A 13676-nucleotide genomic window follows, 5' to 3' on the forward strand; every position below is an offset into this window, starting at 1 on the left:
AGGAAAGATTAAAGAAGCAACAGAAGAGAAGAGATTACCAAAAGCGTACTGAGAAATTTGATAAACCAACTTAATAAAAAATACCTGAAGGACATATATGGAACATATATAGACCAACGAGAAAACACATACATCTTCAAGCACAAAAAGTATTTTTACCAAGAATGATCTTGCACTGGCTTTAAATCAGGTCTCAACAATTTCTTAAGGGTTTAAAGTCTTGTGTAGTGAACTTTCTAAATTCAGTGCTATTAACTTAAAAATTCACAAGTAGAAGAAATCATTATGAAAATTTTAAATTAACTAGTAGCAAAAATATTACATTTTTATAAGAGCAGTATATAATGAAATGGAAAAAAACAGTACAATGCATCAGTAAAGCCAAAATTATTTTGAAAACACCCAATGAGTTAGATGTACCTCTGGTACATCTAACCAGTATCATGAATGGAAAATGGGTAAATTGGCTGATAATGAAGACTTTATAGCTGCTACAGAAGACTATTATAAAACTTTATGGAATTGCATTTGAAATTTTGGAAGAAATGAGAAACTTACTAGAAAAATATAACTAACTAGAATTAATCCTAACCCTAATCTATAACCTAACCTTATAGGTAAGTGATTTGAAAGAAAAAGAAAAAAAGTAATTACTAATATTTTAAATCAAATACCAAAGAATCTTCTAACAAAAGATGTATAATGCCTTCTGAGAAAAACAGTAAGACTTTATTTAAATTGCTAAAGGAAACCATTATGTATATTTATGAATTAAAAGGCAAAATTTGAAAACTTAAAATCTTTCCCAATTACCTTACAGATACAACACAATCTTAATTAAATTCCACAAAGTATTTGGTAATGAAGTAGATGAGCAGAATCTAAACTTTGCATGGAAAGTCAAAATTCCCATATAGCCATACACACTCAACAAAGATGAATCAAGGGGGAAAACTTGCCATAACAACCAACTAACTAAAAAACTGAAGAAAATAAGACAATGAATATATTGTGTCATGGTATGTTGTAACTGTATAGTGGATAGGTAGGGAAGGGAAGTGTAAGGTACAGAGTATGATAGTTTAGAAAGAGACAAATGGAGAGTCAAGGTAGAGAACCATACATTTATGATTAGTAGGTATTATAATAATGGTGAATGAGTAGACTTTTCAATAAATCCAATTTAAATACTTGTCTACCTAAAAATTAATTTTGTTCATTTTGAAGATGTCAATGTAAGAAGGACAAATATAAAAATTATGGAAGATAATAAGGAAGAAAATATTCATAACATTTGTTATATAATTCTTTCTTTAAAAATAGCAAAACCTATTAGTCATGTTGATAAATACATTAATATTGAAATTGAGAAACTCAATATATCCAAAAAATTTCATAAAACAATAAAACAACAACCCATAGAGATAGAGATATATGTCACACATACATATAACACAGGTTATATTTGTATATAATTATATACATAATTCCTAAAAATCATTGAGATATAAGTAGCTCAAGAAAAAAATAAAGAAGTTTTAATGTACATTTCACAAAAGAAGTCCAAATAACTCATAAAAATATAACTAGGTACATATCTCATTTACAGAGAAACACAGTTTAAAAGCAAACAAGCAGCGGGATAAATGAGAGAGGCAGAGGGAGTGAATTCAAGTATGATAAATTTGATGTAAGAACCTTTGTAAATGCCACAATGTACCCCCACCCAGAAAAACAACAAAAAATAATTAAAAAATAAAATAAAAACAAACAAGCAAAAAAGAAAAGCAAACACCCCACTAAAGTAAATGTTAGAGTATGTGAGCCAGTGGAATTCATATGTTGCTGATTGTAATGTAGTTTGGTGCCACCTTTCGGAAAATAATCTGACACTCCATTAGAGTTGAAGATATGCATACCCTATGACCTTTCTAATAAACTCCTATGTTTTCCCTACAGGAACTCTTCTTCAAGAACAGTCAGAGTAACATTCATCTTATTAACCATAAATTATTTAAATTTATTTTAAAGTGTGTTTACAAATTAGAATATGATAAATTTCAAATATTTCATGTCTTCACAAATTAACTTATGGATACAATGCAATCTCAACTAAATACCAAAAGGTGTTTGCTTATGTAGTTGACAAGCAGAAACTAAAATTTATATGGAAAGTCAAAATCCACAAGTAGACAAAACACAATCAACAAAATTGAACAAAGTTGTAGAACTCACCATACCCTCAACTTCCCATACACTACAACTTACAAAACTGCTCTTGTGTCCAACAATGGAACGTATAAACTGTAACATATTTGTTCAGCAAAATATAGTTCAACAATTAAAAATAACGAACTACATCAGATAAATCTCGCACATAATATTGAACAGATGAAGACAAATAAATACCTACAGAATTGTCCTATTTATATATCGTCAAACCACACAAAACTACATTGCACTGATTGCTTAACTGTATAGGAGGTAAATATTGTAAAGGAGATCAAGAAACTCAAGGTTACAAACTTCAATGTAATAATTAAACATAAGAAATTTTGAGTGGGCTTCCAGTGTACAGGTAGTATTCTATTTTTGAAATGATCAGAAGTTTATAAAATATTCATAGTATTTTATTTGTACAATTAAAACATAGTTTATATTTGTATATTTTAAACTGAATTTATAAATCTTGGAATTATATACCTATTCTAAATGCAATATTTGTGTGTGTGTTATATCTCACATAAAACAAAAATGATTTAATATAACTTCCAAAAATCAGTATGTATATAATAGTAATTTAAAGCTAAGACAATTTTGAAAAGACATAAAATGCCTCTATTGGCTTTTTCTTCCACTAGCATGTGAGCAAATCAGGAATGCTTTTGCTATTTCTTAATTAAAAGTGAAATCAGTGAAAAACGATCTGACTTGCCTACAATGAAGTTAGCTTTATTTTTAAAAAGTATGTTTTTCTAAAGAAAAATGGGGTAAAAAATAAAAATGTTATCTTCATGAGATATCTATCTAAACTTTTCTTAAATATTCATCAGTCTTTGCAAATTTGAATTGTGAATTAAAACAATTTTGCTTATTGCTTTTTATAGTGCAAGTAATATTTTAATACATATTCAGCATTTCATATGAAGCTATCTCAATAACAGAACAATATCTATATTTTAATTTGACAAATATAAAAATCACTATATGTAGAAATAATTAAATTATAATAAAATAAATAGATGCATTGGGAAATGGATTATAAATATATAGACGTGTTCTGAGAGAATAAAAACTATGATTATAATGATACCAAAGAAGCTTGTATCATTAATGCATTAATATAGTACCACTTATTCTCTTCCTTTGAAATGAAGCTAGCAAGTGGCCCCCAATTAATAAATATGTATGAATGAGAAGAATTATAGACATATTTTTATCAAGAGTAAAATCATTTAGACATGTTAGGATCCTGAAGTCTAAGCCTATACAAAAAGTGGATGGCAATAATATTTATGTTGGTTCTGAAAACCAACCTACTCACATGATCATTCTCCATTTGGTGGGCCCTAGTTTGGATGACCTGCCATATTAACACTCCCTGAGGGAGTTTAGGCTAGAAAGGGGTATATTTTCCAAGGATAATTAAATTCTGAGGGTGAAACAGGAGAGAATTGTGTCAATGGAACCTCCTTCATGGTTATTACTAAGCAATTGCTAAAAATTATTTGAAATAACTTAAAATCAATTAAGATCATAAACGCTACTTAGCTCTTGGAAATTGACTTTTCTTTATGAAAGGAACTCTAAAATTTTTATATAGTATGAAACAAAACACATTTTAAAAAAATATCTGTTGCAGATTTAGGATTTTTGTAAGGAGAACTTCCTGCATTCACTCTCCAGAAAACTGCTTTGACTAGTTTTGTGGCTAATCCTGGAATCTTTCTCTCCTGCCAGTGACCTCCTAGAATCTCAACATTAGCTTGAGTAAGAAACTCATACTGGTAGCCTCACTCTCAGGATAGGTAAGTCCTGACCCATGCCAAGTGAGACAGTATTAAGGCTGTACAAAAGTACTGCATTTTCTTTAAAGACAATAACAATATGGCTAAAGTTATCAAATTGTTACTGTATCTTAATTATACTATGTGTTCACTTTATTTTTTTTTAGTCTTTGCAAGAAGGGAAAAACACAGTGAAGACATTTTTTATAACATTACAGAGCTTATAAGTGAAAAAAGCCAACTTCTATGTGCAAGTTATTTCCAAGACAGATACAAAAGTGGATGGGATATAGCCCCTACTTTTATGAACTGAATTAACTTACTTTAGAAATAATTTCTCATATGTCATAATTCAATGCTTCTTCTAATGGAAAATGAGGTGCTGTGCCAGATTCATAGGAAACAATAGAAAATTATTTTAAACCATATGACTACTGGATAGTTCTAAAAAATTATGTCCTCTTGACAATTTTATTATTATTACTTATTACCAGCATAGAGACAGGATCAGTATAACCAATTTTTTTCTTTTGCCTCAAAGTTTCAACACAGCTTGTCACAGCACTGTTAATAATTCTGCCTTTTAAAGACTTGATATTTTGTTCATCATGGATTTTTGCATTAATTTGTATGTTATAATAAAATATTACTTAACTGCTGAGTTTTTTGGGACTCTCTTAACTTTTATACCAAAGTCAAGTGTCTCACTTATCCCACTAACCTCTTCATCATCCCAGCCCTGATAATAGCAAACATGAAGACACATGTTCTTTTAGATGACTTAAACAGCCTAGGATTTATCCTGAGTTATATGACTATCGTGGAAAAAAAAACGAAGATGTCCCCTTTATGTAATATTTGGTATTACACTATAAAGATGTTTGCAAGGAGACATGGTTCAACTGAACAGTACAAATGTCAAAGCATGCAACCTTTAGGCAGTGTCGGGCAGAACTTGGAATAGCAGGGCATTTATTATGATTGGGTAATAAATGCTATCTACCAGAGAGATTCACTTCAATCTAGCAATTCTATATAAAAATGTTCTTTCAGAAGCCAGATATTCTAAAAGATATAGCTTAGTAACACATTTATTTTTCTTTGCTTTCATAAACACTGTATACCTTACGTATTATTCCACCCCCAAACAAACCAATTTTCAAAATTAACTCAAATGTCAAAAACTAGCAAGTATCTTTTATTCTGTACTTTTTAAATCCTCTCTGCCATAAAACATAGTGAAATATGTAAAGGAATGATTAATGATGCAGTTAGCCTTTAACCTTACATATAGCTTTGGCTGTAGTCCCAATTTTTCTATTTTTTAAACTTTTGTTGCAACAATCCTCTTCTTTATTCATAAAGTCATTTTCCTTAGTGATCAATTACACATATATTTAAATATATGTTTTAAGGATAGCGATGTTGCTTTTCACACACAAATGGCTCTCAGAGAGTTGTTGGTTCCATGCCAGTACTGTCAACTTTCCAACAGCACATTGGATTGGTTAAACAGCCTATCAACAAGTACTTATACAGATGTTAATGAAATTAAAATACTGTTAGCATAGCATTTATGCCAAACTCCAATTTTAGTTGTGCTTTATTTGTGAGGTATGATGCAATAGTTTCTTTTAATAAACACATCTAGACCACTTACATTTTATAATTAAATTTTTAGTATTTCCAGCATAAGATATATACAATTAGTAATTTATTAGAATTATCAAATTATTTTCCATCACATGAAGAAGAATTTTGCTTATCTACAACCATGTCCTCAGAAGGCTTTTACTAATGAAAAAAGCTTTATCCATGAAACCAAGAATATTTCAAATTATATTACTAAGAAAAGCCATTAAGGGAAAAGAAAATAGTCATGGGAAAGTTACCATATGTATTAAAATATAAATATTTAGCTTATTTTTCTGTGCCTTCAATAATTGAATCTTAATCTCCCTCATTGTAGGATATTATACTATATTGAAAATTTAGAAAAATAATTTACATGAATCATATGGGTTTAATGAGCACATTTATTTTACTTTTCATAAAGAAAAGAGTATTTCCATTAAAATTAAAATTATTTCATTTCTTTTGGTGAACTTCTTAAAGTACCTTCCATTAGGATTATGTACATTGTGAACATTCAAAGTAGTTTTTTCTTTCTTTTCTGTGTTTTAATTTACAGCCTTTAATTGTCTATTTTTATCCTAATCTATTTCTGACCTTCAAAACTAAACTTTCTAATACAATAAAAGTTAATCATAATTAGGTGCCTCCATAACACAAGTTGTCTACATGTTAAAAAATCCCTACATTCTAGCTCTACTTTTCTAAAAACACAAATTAATCAACTGTCAGAAATGTTCCTTTATTTCTCCAATGTTTGCTGAGTGCCAACACACTATGTACTATTAAGAGTTTATTTTAGAAGGTAAGACTATACTTTCAGGGATCATTTCTGCTATCACTATAGGATCCTCTGGAATGAGCATCCCTACCCTAAATTTAAATTAAGAATTCAATGTTGGGAGATCAAGGAGCTTACCCCCCAAAGTGTAATTTTCTAGACTGAAACTTGAAGACCTGAAGCAGAAATACCATTGGTGAAGTACATAATCCCAGGCATAGAAAACTGTATGGGAAATTTGAGGTAGCTACAATATTTCTGGGGGATTAAGGCAGAAACCTAAGAGATGTCTCATTAGGTGTAAAGCAAGACCTTTATGCCATGCAAAAACCCTTGAGTATTATACAAATGAAGTGGAAGAGCAAGAGTTTCATCTATAACTTTCAGGTATCTGTGTGATATTCAGAAGAAGAGGTGTTAGTCAGCTTTGTATCACTGTGACAAAAATACATGAGAAAATCAATCTAAAGGAGGAAAGATGTATTTGGCTCATGGTTTCAGAGACTTCAATCTACAGATTCCTTTGCTGTGGGCACAAAGCAAGGAAAAACTTCACTGAGGACAGCATGTAGGGGAGCAAAGATGGTCACTTCATGGCAGCCAGGAAGCAGAGAGAGAAAAGGGGACCAGGGACAAGAAGTACACTTCAAGGGTACACCTGCAGTGATCTTCCTCCATCACAGTCCACAACCTTCCAATAGTTCACTCAGCTATGAATCCATCAATTGATTAGTTCATTGGTGAGGTTAATGCCCTCATGATCCAGTCACCTCTGAATAGTGCTGCATGGGGGGAGCAAGCTTTTAACAGAAGTCTTTGGGGGACATTCCGGATTAAATTATAAGGAGAGGCTTGAGTTAATGTGTCCAAGAAGGAAATGAAAATGGTAATTGAAGAATTCAAATTGAAATAATCTTAAATGGATAGTGTAGCACAAGAAAAAGATGAGAGGATACACCACCAAATAATCACAAGGGAAAAGAAGCCCTTCAAAGAGAGTGTGATGCTTGACTAAAAGATTGGAGGAAAAACAGGAGAATCTACTGAAACAAAATGCAGATGAAACAAGCCTTTCAAGAAGGAAGTAGTAGATAATCTAATACTCTAGATAAATTGGTAAGATAATAGCTTCAATAAGTCCATAAAATTTAGCAGTATGTGATTTGTTGTTCATAGTTAAAGTGAAATGCCACCATGAGTGCAGAGGTCTGAAGTGTTAATGGTTAGTAAGTCAAAGAGAGAACAGATAAGTGGAAAGGGGTATTCAGGAAGTTTAGATCTAAAGTAGGTCTAGTTTCTATTTAGATATTGGTACTTAAAGGAATGGAATAACTGAAGTTCACCACAGAATTTCTGGTCTCCATGACTTGGAAACTCAGAAGGCTAACAAACTTTAGTAAGATGAGATGGTAAATACAAGTTGTGCTTCTAAAGTTCAGCTGGAAATATGAGATAGAAGTTGTGAATAGCTAGTCCTCTAGGCTGCTAGCCCTATGACATAATCAACAAAGGCATTGGCCTATATTAGATGAATTCAGTGAGAAGTCAACAAGACAAGGAATAAGTGAGTCAATTTCAGGCCTTATTAGTGAGTTCATTTTCAGTTTGGCAAAATCAGAATGGAGTAAGTGAAGGAGGAAATTGAAAGTGAAGAATAAGAGACAGAATAAACTTCTTGTTAAGACATTTTGTTTTGAAAGTCTATAAATATTGATAGAGTCTAGAACTTTCCCCTGAAATCTTATGTGTCATGCAGTTTACTGAATTAGGAGACACAAAGCTATAAATTATAAAGGGAAAATAGCACATATTATAGAAGACATTTATAAAAATGTAGCTTTGTATACTTAGAGAAAGAGTAAAAAAATGTAGGATAGAGACTAAAATGGGCAAGAGAAAATACTGGGACTAGTGACAGAAAAACTTATGAATGGTTGTTATAAACAAAAAGCAAAATAAAAGGGTGTAGTAAATAATTGGAGACAACAAGAAAGATTTTTCGCAATGTATAATGCAAAATTAGTAAGCAGCCATATGGGTTAATGTTCAGTTTTGCTAGCAGTAAAGACATAAATTGAAAAAAAATAGTTAACATTGTCGTCAAATTGTCAGTAGTGTCTAATATTTAGCATACTAATAAGGAGCAGTGGCTCAGTGAAAAGAGCAACATAACGCATCATGAGATAAATTAGCGCTTTTAAAAACTGTTTGTCAATATATGTTATTCCAAGTTTCCCAAAATATTTATACTTTTAACTTAATCCTAAGAAGAATAATCAAAAGCTTAACATGTAATAAGTTGTTATGTCATAGTGAAAAGCCACTAAAGTTGTGTTCAAGATTTCCATGACATATTGCATTTGTTATAATGCTGAATGAAAAATATGATAAAAAGAACACATATAATCACAGTGCAAACTGAAAACAAAAGGAAATTTATTCCAAAAGAATTTCAAGAATAATACCTTAAAAATGTTATTCTGTAACTGCCTTTAGATAGTGGGATTTTTACAGATTTTCTTTTGAGCTTTTACTTTCTAAGTTGTCTATAATGGAGAAATATTTTAATAATAAAAAGCTCAGCAGTTTGTCTAAATAAAATTACACCAACTTATGTTTTGAAGTAAAGAAGCATATGTAGAGGACACTATAACTAGAGAACAGCAAAAAAATCAAAGGAACACTTTCTTTTTCTTAGGTTCAAGATACAGGGAACTGATGAAGCCAGACCCAGAGAAAGAGAAATGAATGGTAGGAAAAGAGGTTAGCATTCTGCAAACAGAATGATGCTTCTTTTGACCTTGAAAGGAAAGACAGCCTGAAAGGAAACTGATAAACACCTGTTAAGTAATCTATGTCACCATTATTCTCCCTACAGGATTCTAAAAGCAAGACTTCTGCATGTTCCAAAGAGCAAATCTTGCTTTCTCCTTCCCAGAGACAGAAGAAATCTTGAAATGGTTTAGCTGAAACAGAACCCTTTCTTTCAGCATTTGAACTGCAGTATTTTCAGTTACATCCAGCCAACTTCACCACTCTGCTTGTTCTGTTTTTTTATTCTGACCTTATGCCAATACTCCAATCTATGCTTTCAGGATAAAACGGTTAATATGAATTGGACCCTTGCAATGAAATCTCTCCTCATGTAAAATCACTTAAGGTTTATGAAGTGTTATTCCAGTCATGAAGAAAACTTTCAAAAAACAGTGCTTTAAAACAGGGACTATAGGAAGTATATGTCACTAGTTTTAAAAGCAGAAAGCCAGAGACGATTTTTGTTTAGCTAAAGTACACTTGTCAGAAAAGGATTTTCTACATAGCAAGAGTAGATAAGGCTCCATCCTTGCTCAAATGATCATCAGTCTCTTTGAATCTTCACTGTTTTCTGTCACTGCACTGTTATATTCAGCATCTGGTATGGTCAGCCAAGAAAGGTAGGTCAGAAGCTGGACTCCACAGAGTAAAAACTCAATCCTGTGCAGTAATTGAGTGTGGCAACACCACATCTTCCTTCCATTTGACTTATATTTATCTGTGAAGCTATTCATTAAAATGATGTCTGCTCATGGATTCAGTGGTCAGCCCTGGCACATGAAGTAATTGTTCCTGTCACCATAGCAACTACGGAAGGCTTGGCATATGCTCAGGCTGCAAGGGCTAGTGCCATTTTAGAAACACAAGGTGGCATAAAAAGTAATAAGAACTTAGAGTGCAGAGAAACAATGGAACGTAATTTTTAGCTTGAGAACTGTCTCCAACATTCCTTTGAACTGAAAACTAGTTATTTCACTAACGACAACAGCAATCTTCATGGAAGAAAGACAGGCTGATACCATTTTCATCATTGTCAGAAGGATGCATGCTGAACTTTTGGGGTACATATGAGTGTACAGTATATATGTACCAAGCATTTGAAATAGGCCTTTGTATCATGCTTCATTCATTTCCCAAACAACTTGCAAATATATTGTTTTCCTATGCATAAGCATTCATAGTGAAAGGATGTTTCAAATTAACTTGTTGGCATTTTAAATATCAGTATTTAAATTACAATACTGTTCTGGTTATTATTCCTCTTAATTACCATGAGTTAGTTCCAAAGAGGTGTCTCGCTCTGGTGTACTGTCAGTCAATCCTACAAAGCTAAAAAGCCTCTAAATATGGTGACAGCTCCAAGAAAGAAGCAGTGTGAAAGATAAATCCTTGGAGGAAGGCTCTAAAGCTAGAGTCTTCACTGTCACTCTGAAATAAACGGAATTGACATAGCAGCCATATTCAGCAGGGTTTTTTTTTTGTAATTAACATGTATATATAATAATTTTTGTATTTGAATATATGGGTTGGATTTTTCTTTTACCTATTTTAAAATGTTACTTTTTATGCTTCTTTTCTTTTGGCAGTAATGGGGGTTGAATTCAGGACCTCCTACTTGCTAAGAAGGTGGTCTACTATCATTTGAGCAACTCCACCAATCCTTTTTGTGTTGGTAATTTTTGAGATAGGGTCTCACTTTATGCCCAAGCTAGCCTGGACAGGAGTCCTCCGATTTGTGCTGCACTGAATAGCTAAGATGATGGTCATACAGCATTGTTCCCAGCCATTGGTTGAGATGGAGTTTCCAGAACTTTTGGCCCATGCTAGCCTCAAACCACAATCCTCCCGATCTCTGCCTCTCTTGTAGCCAGAATTACAAGCCGGAATCTCGAACATATTTGTGTATTTCTCAACCTTTCATCCTTACCTGGTATGATTTCTCATCTCACGTTTTCCTATATCCATCTATCTCTTTTTTATACTTTTCCTATACTTGAGATATCTACTGTTCCATAGCACATATTCCCTGAAACTGATATAAATTATATTCCTAGCTTAAAATATTGTATTGGCCATGTATTGAAAGGAAACTTGTTACTGTGTATAATTAAGGTGCAATAACAATAATTAGAGCTCATGCTAGCTTATACAAACCAAGCTCAGCATTATAAAAACTCAAAATTTACTTTGAAATACCCTCAAAATAGTCAGTGTACTCTACATTTGTTTAAGGCTAGTTTAAAAACAACTGCTCTTTAGAATAAGTGTAAAAAACATGGTAATGGACATGCATTCTTTTTATATTAGAAGAATTCTACTGTCTACCAAAACTAACCGGGACTTTTCTAATTAAAAACTAAAACATAAGCCTTTTTAAGTGGTGGTTGCATTAAAGCATTTCCTGTATTTTTGAACATAGTAAGTTCAAAACTCAAGCAGGAAGAGTAGTTAATTTTTAAGTAATTAAAATTATTTCTTTTTCAGATGATTTAGTCACCATTAATTAGTGATTTCTTCTTTCTTTCTTGTGATAAAATTGTTAGCCTCAACTGAACTTCCTGCCAGGGTTTGATTTCTTTAAATAGTAAATGTTCTGTATTTCTTTCCCAGGCAAGGAAGAAGACTTTATCTATAAGGATAGCACTGCAAATGAAAAATTTGAAACAAGAAAAGAATACACATACCAGTGGCTTCACACACAGGTTGGGATTCATGAAAAAACTAGTTCCAGAAATATGAAATGGTGAGATCATTCCTTTAAATTAGATTTTTGTATTGTGAACGTATCTTGAAAAGTGAAACCTAGATTAATTGTGCTAAAACAAACATGACTACATAGCCAAAGGCCAACAAACTATGTTGTCAGGTTATAAAAAGGCTTTTCTTGTAGAATAGACTTAATTGCTCTTTATATTTTTCACTATGAAATATTTATTATCAACTCAATTCTGTAATGCTTGGGGCCAACAGATTTTGGTTAATTTTAACTATGCAATTATTCTTCTTTAGAAGCAAAAATATGGTAACTATTAACTGTTTCTAAGTATCAGTAAATATTATAGGTGTATTTTAATTTGTTTTTTTTTTAATTTGGTAGTCAAAATTCTAGATTAATCCTTTCTTAATGTAGTATCTGAACTGACCTTTCATGTATGGTAAATTCTATTCATTTAATTTCTTTCAAAATATGGATATTATATAAAAGCAAAAGTAAAACATTTTATAGTGTGAATTACGCTATATTGTATTATGAACAAGAGTGTAGGAGTAAAGCCATCAAAATTTTAAAAATTTTATTTTTAAGTATTCAAATTGATGCAAATAGAATTTATGTTGGCATTAATCAATTTGGTTTAGCTCATGAGGATATCATCCTCAGACCTACAAACAAACAGAACCCATCACTAGTCATCTATATTAACCAGCTATAACAGGTCTTCTTCTGAAATTCAGAAGCATTGGCATAGATGAATAAATAAATGAAAAACAATGAAAAAATAAACTAAAATTTTCAGCATGAATTTTAGATATACTAAAACATTTAACAGTAAGTTACCTGTACTTGAATAGATGAAACAATAAGCACTTATTCATGAAATTTATACTTTGAAAATACAGTACATAAATGAATAGGTTGTAATGTTTTAAGAAAACTGTTTTCAAAAGCAGAAGCTCTTAAAAAGCCAAATGTCAATGTTCTGGTTTTAAATCAGAGATTATTGTAGACTTAGCATAATGCATTAAACATCCTAACGTTTTTAAAATGTTAAAAATAGGAAGCATTACCTTTCCTAAATGACACCTAAAGAATGTGAGTAAATGTAACATAAACATTTAAATTTCTATAATTTATTAACTGTGATTGCTAAAATTTTCAGTTTTTTGTTCTTTGATATGTTTATGTTTGACAAAAAAGGATTATTTAGAAATTGAAATTTTATGTCACATATAATTTTAAAAAACTCTGGAAAGATATAAATTTGAACTTATCTTTGCTTATAACCTAACTTTAAAAATTTTATTTTCATTTTTAATGATATCTCCAATTTTTTTTATTTGGGCATTTCTTTCATACTCTTTGTCTACATTTATATTATAATGTTTTCTTTTGTCACTGTGTAGCAATCACTTCTTGCCTGAGTTAGATCCAGATGTACTTAATGGTGGAAGAGTTCAACTTGTGGTAAGAAATGTGTTTAAAGTTATAGAAAAATGTTGTAGATACCAGTACTTTAAAATATACCTATAATGAGCTTAAACCATGAAAACACAACAAGTGTATCTACTGAAGTTATTTCAAAATATCATATGTTGTACTAGAACTTTACAATAGGACATTGTGATAAATATTAATTTTATTTGACAGATGTAAATGTATTAGCATGCTACCATTTTAAAATAAAACTAGTCTGGATGGGAAATTGCTTAGTGAAATTATTTTC

General features: G+C 31.3%; 1 protein-coding gene across 3 annotated transcripts in view; it reads left to right on the plus strand.

Moving 5' to 3' along the window:
* The window catches only part of Lrriq1 (leucine rich repeats and IQ motif containing 1), a 193847-nt gene that overhangs the window by 140597 nt on the left and 39574 nt on the right, over positions 1-13676 (plus strand). For all 3 annotated transcript variants that reach the window (XM_074084065.1, XM_074084064.1, XM_074084066.1), the window contains 2 exons: positions 11845-11977; positions 13357-13417. In XM_074084065.1, the coding sequence (XP_073940166.1) occupies positions 11845-11977; positions 13357-13417 (194 nt within the window). The remainder of the gene's footprint in view (positions 1-11844; positions 11978-13356; positions 13418-13676) is intronic.

This window comes from Castor canadensis, chromosome 8 (genome assembly GCF_047511655.1).
Source record: "Castor canadensis chromosome 8, mCasCan1.hap1v2, whole genome shotgun sequence".
NCBI classification, from domain to species: Eukaryota; Metazoa; Chordata; class Mammalia; order Rodentia; family Castoridae; genus Castor; species Castor canadensis.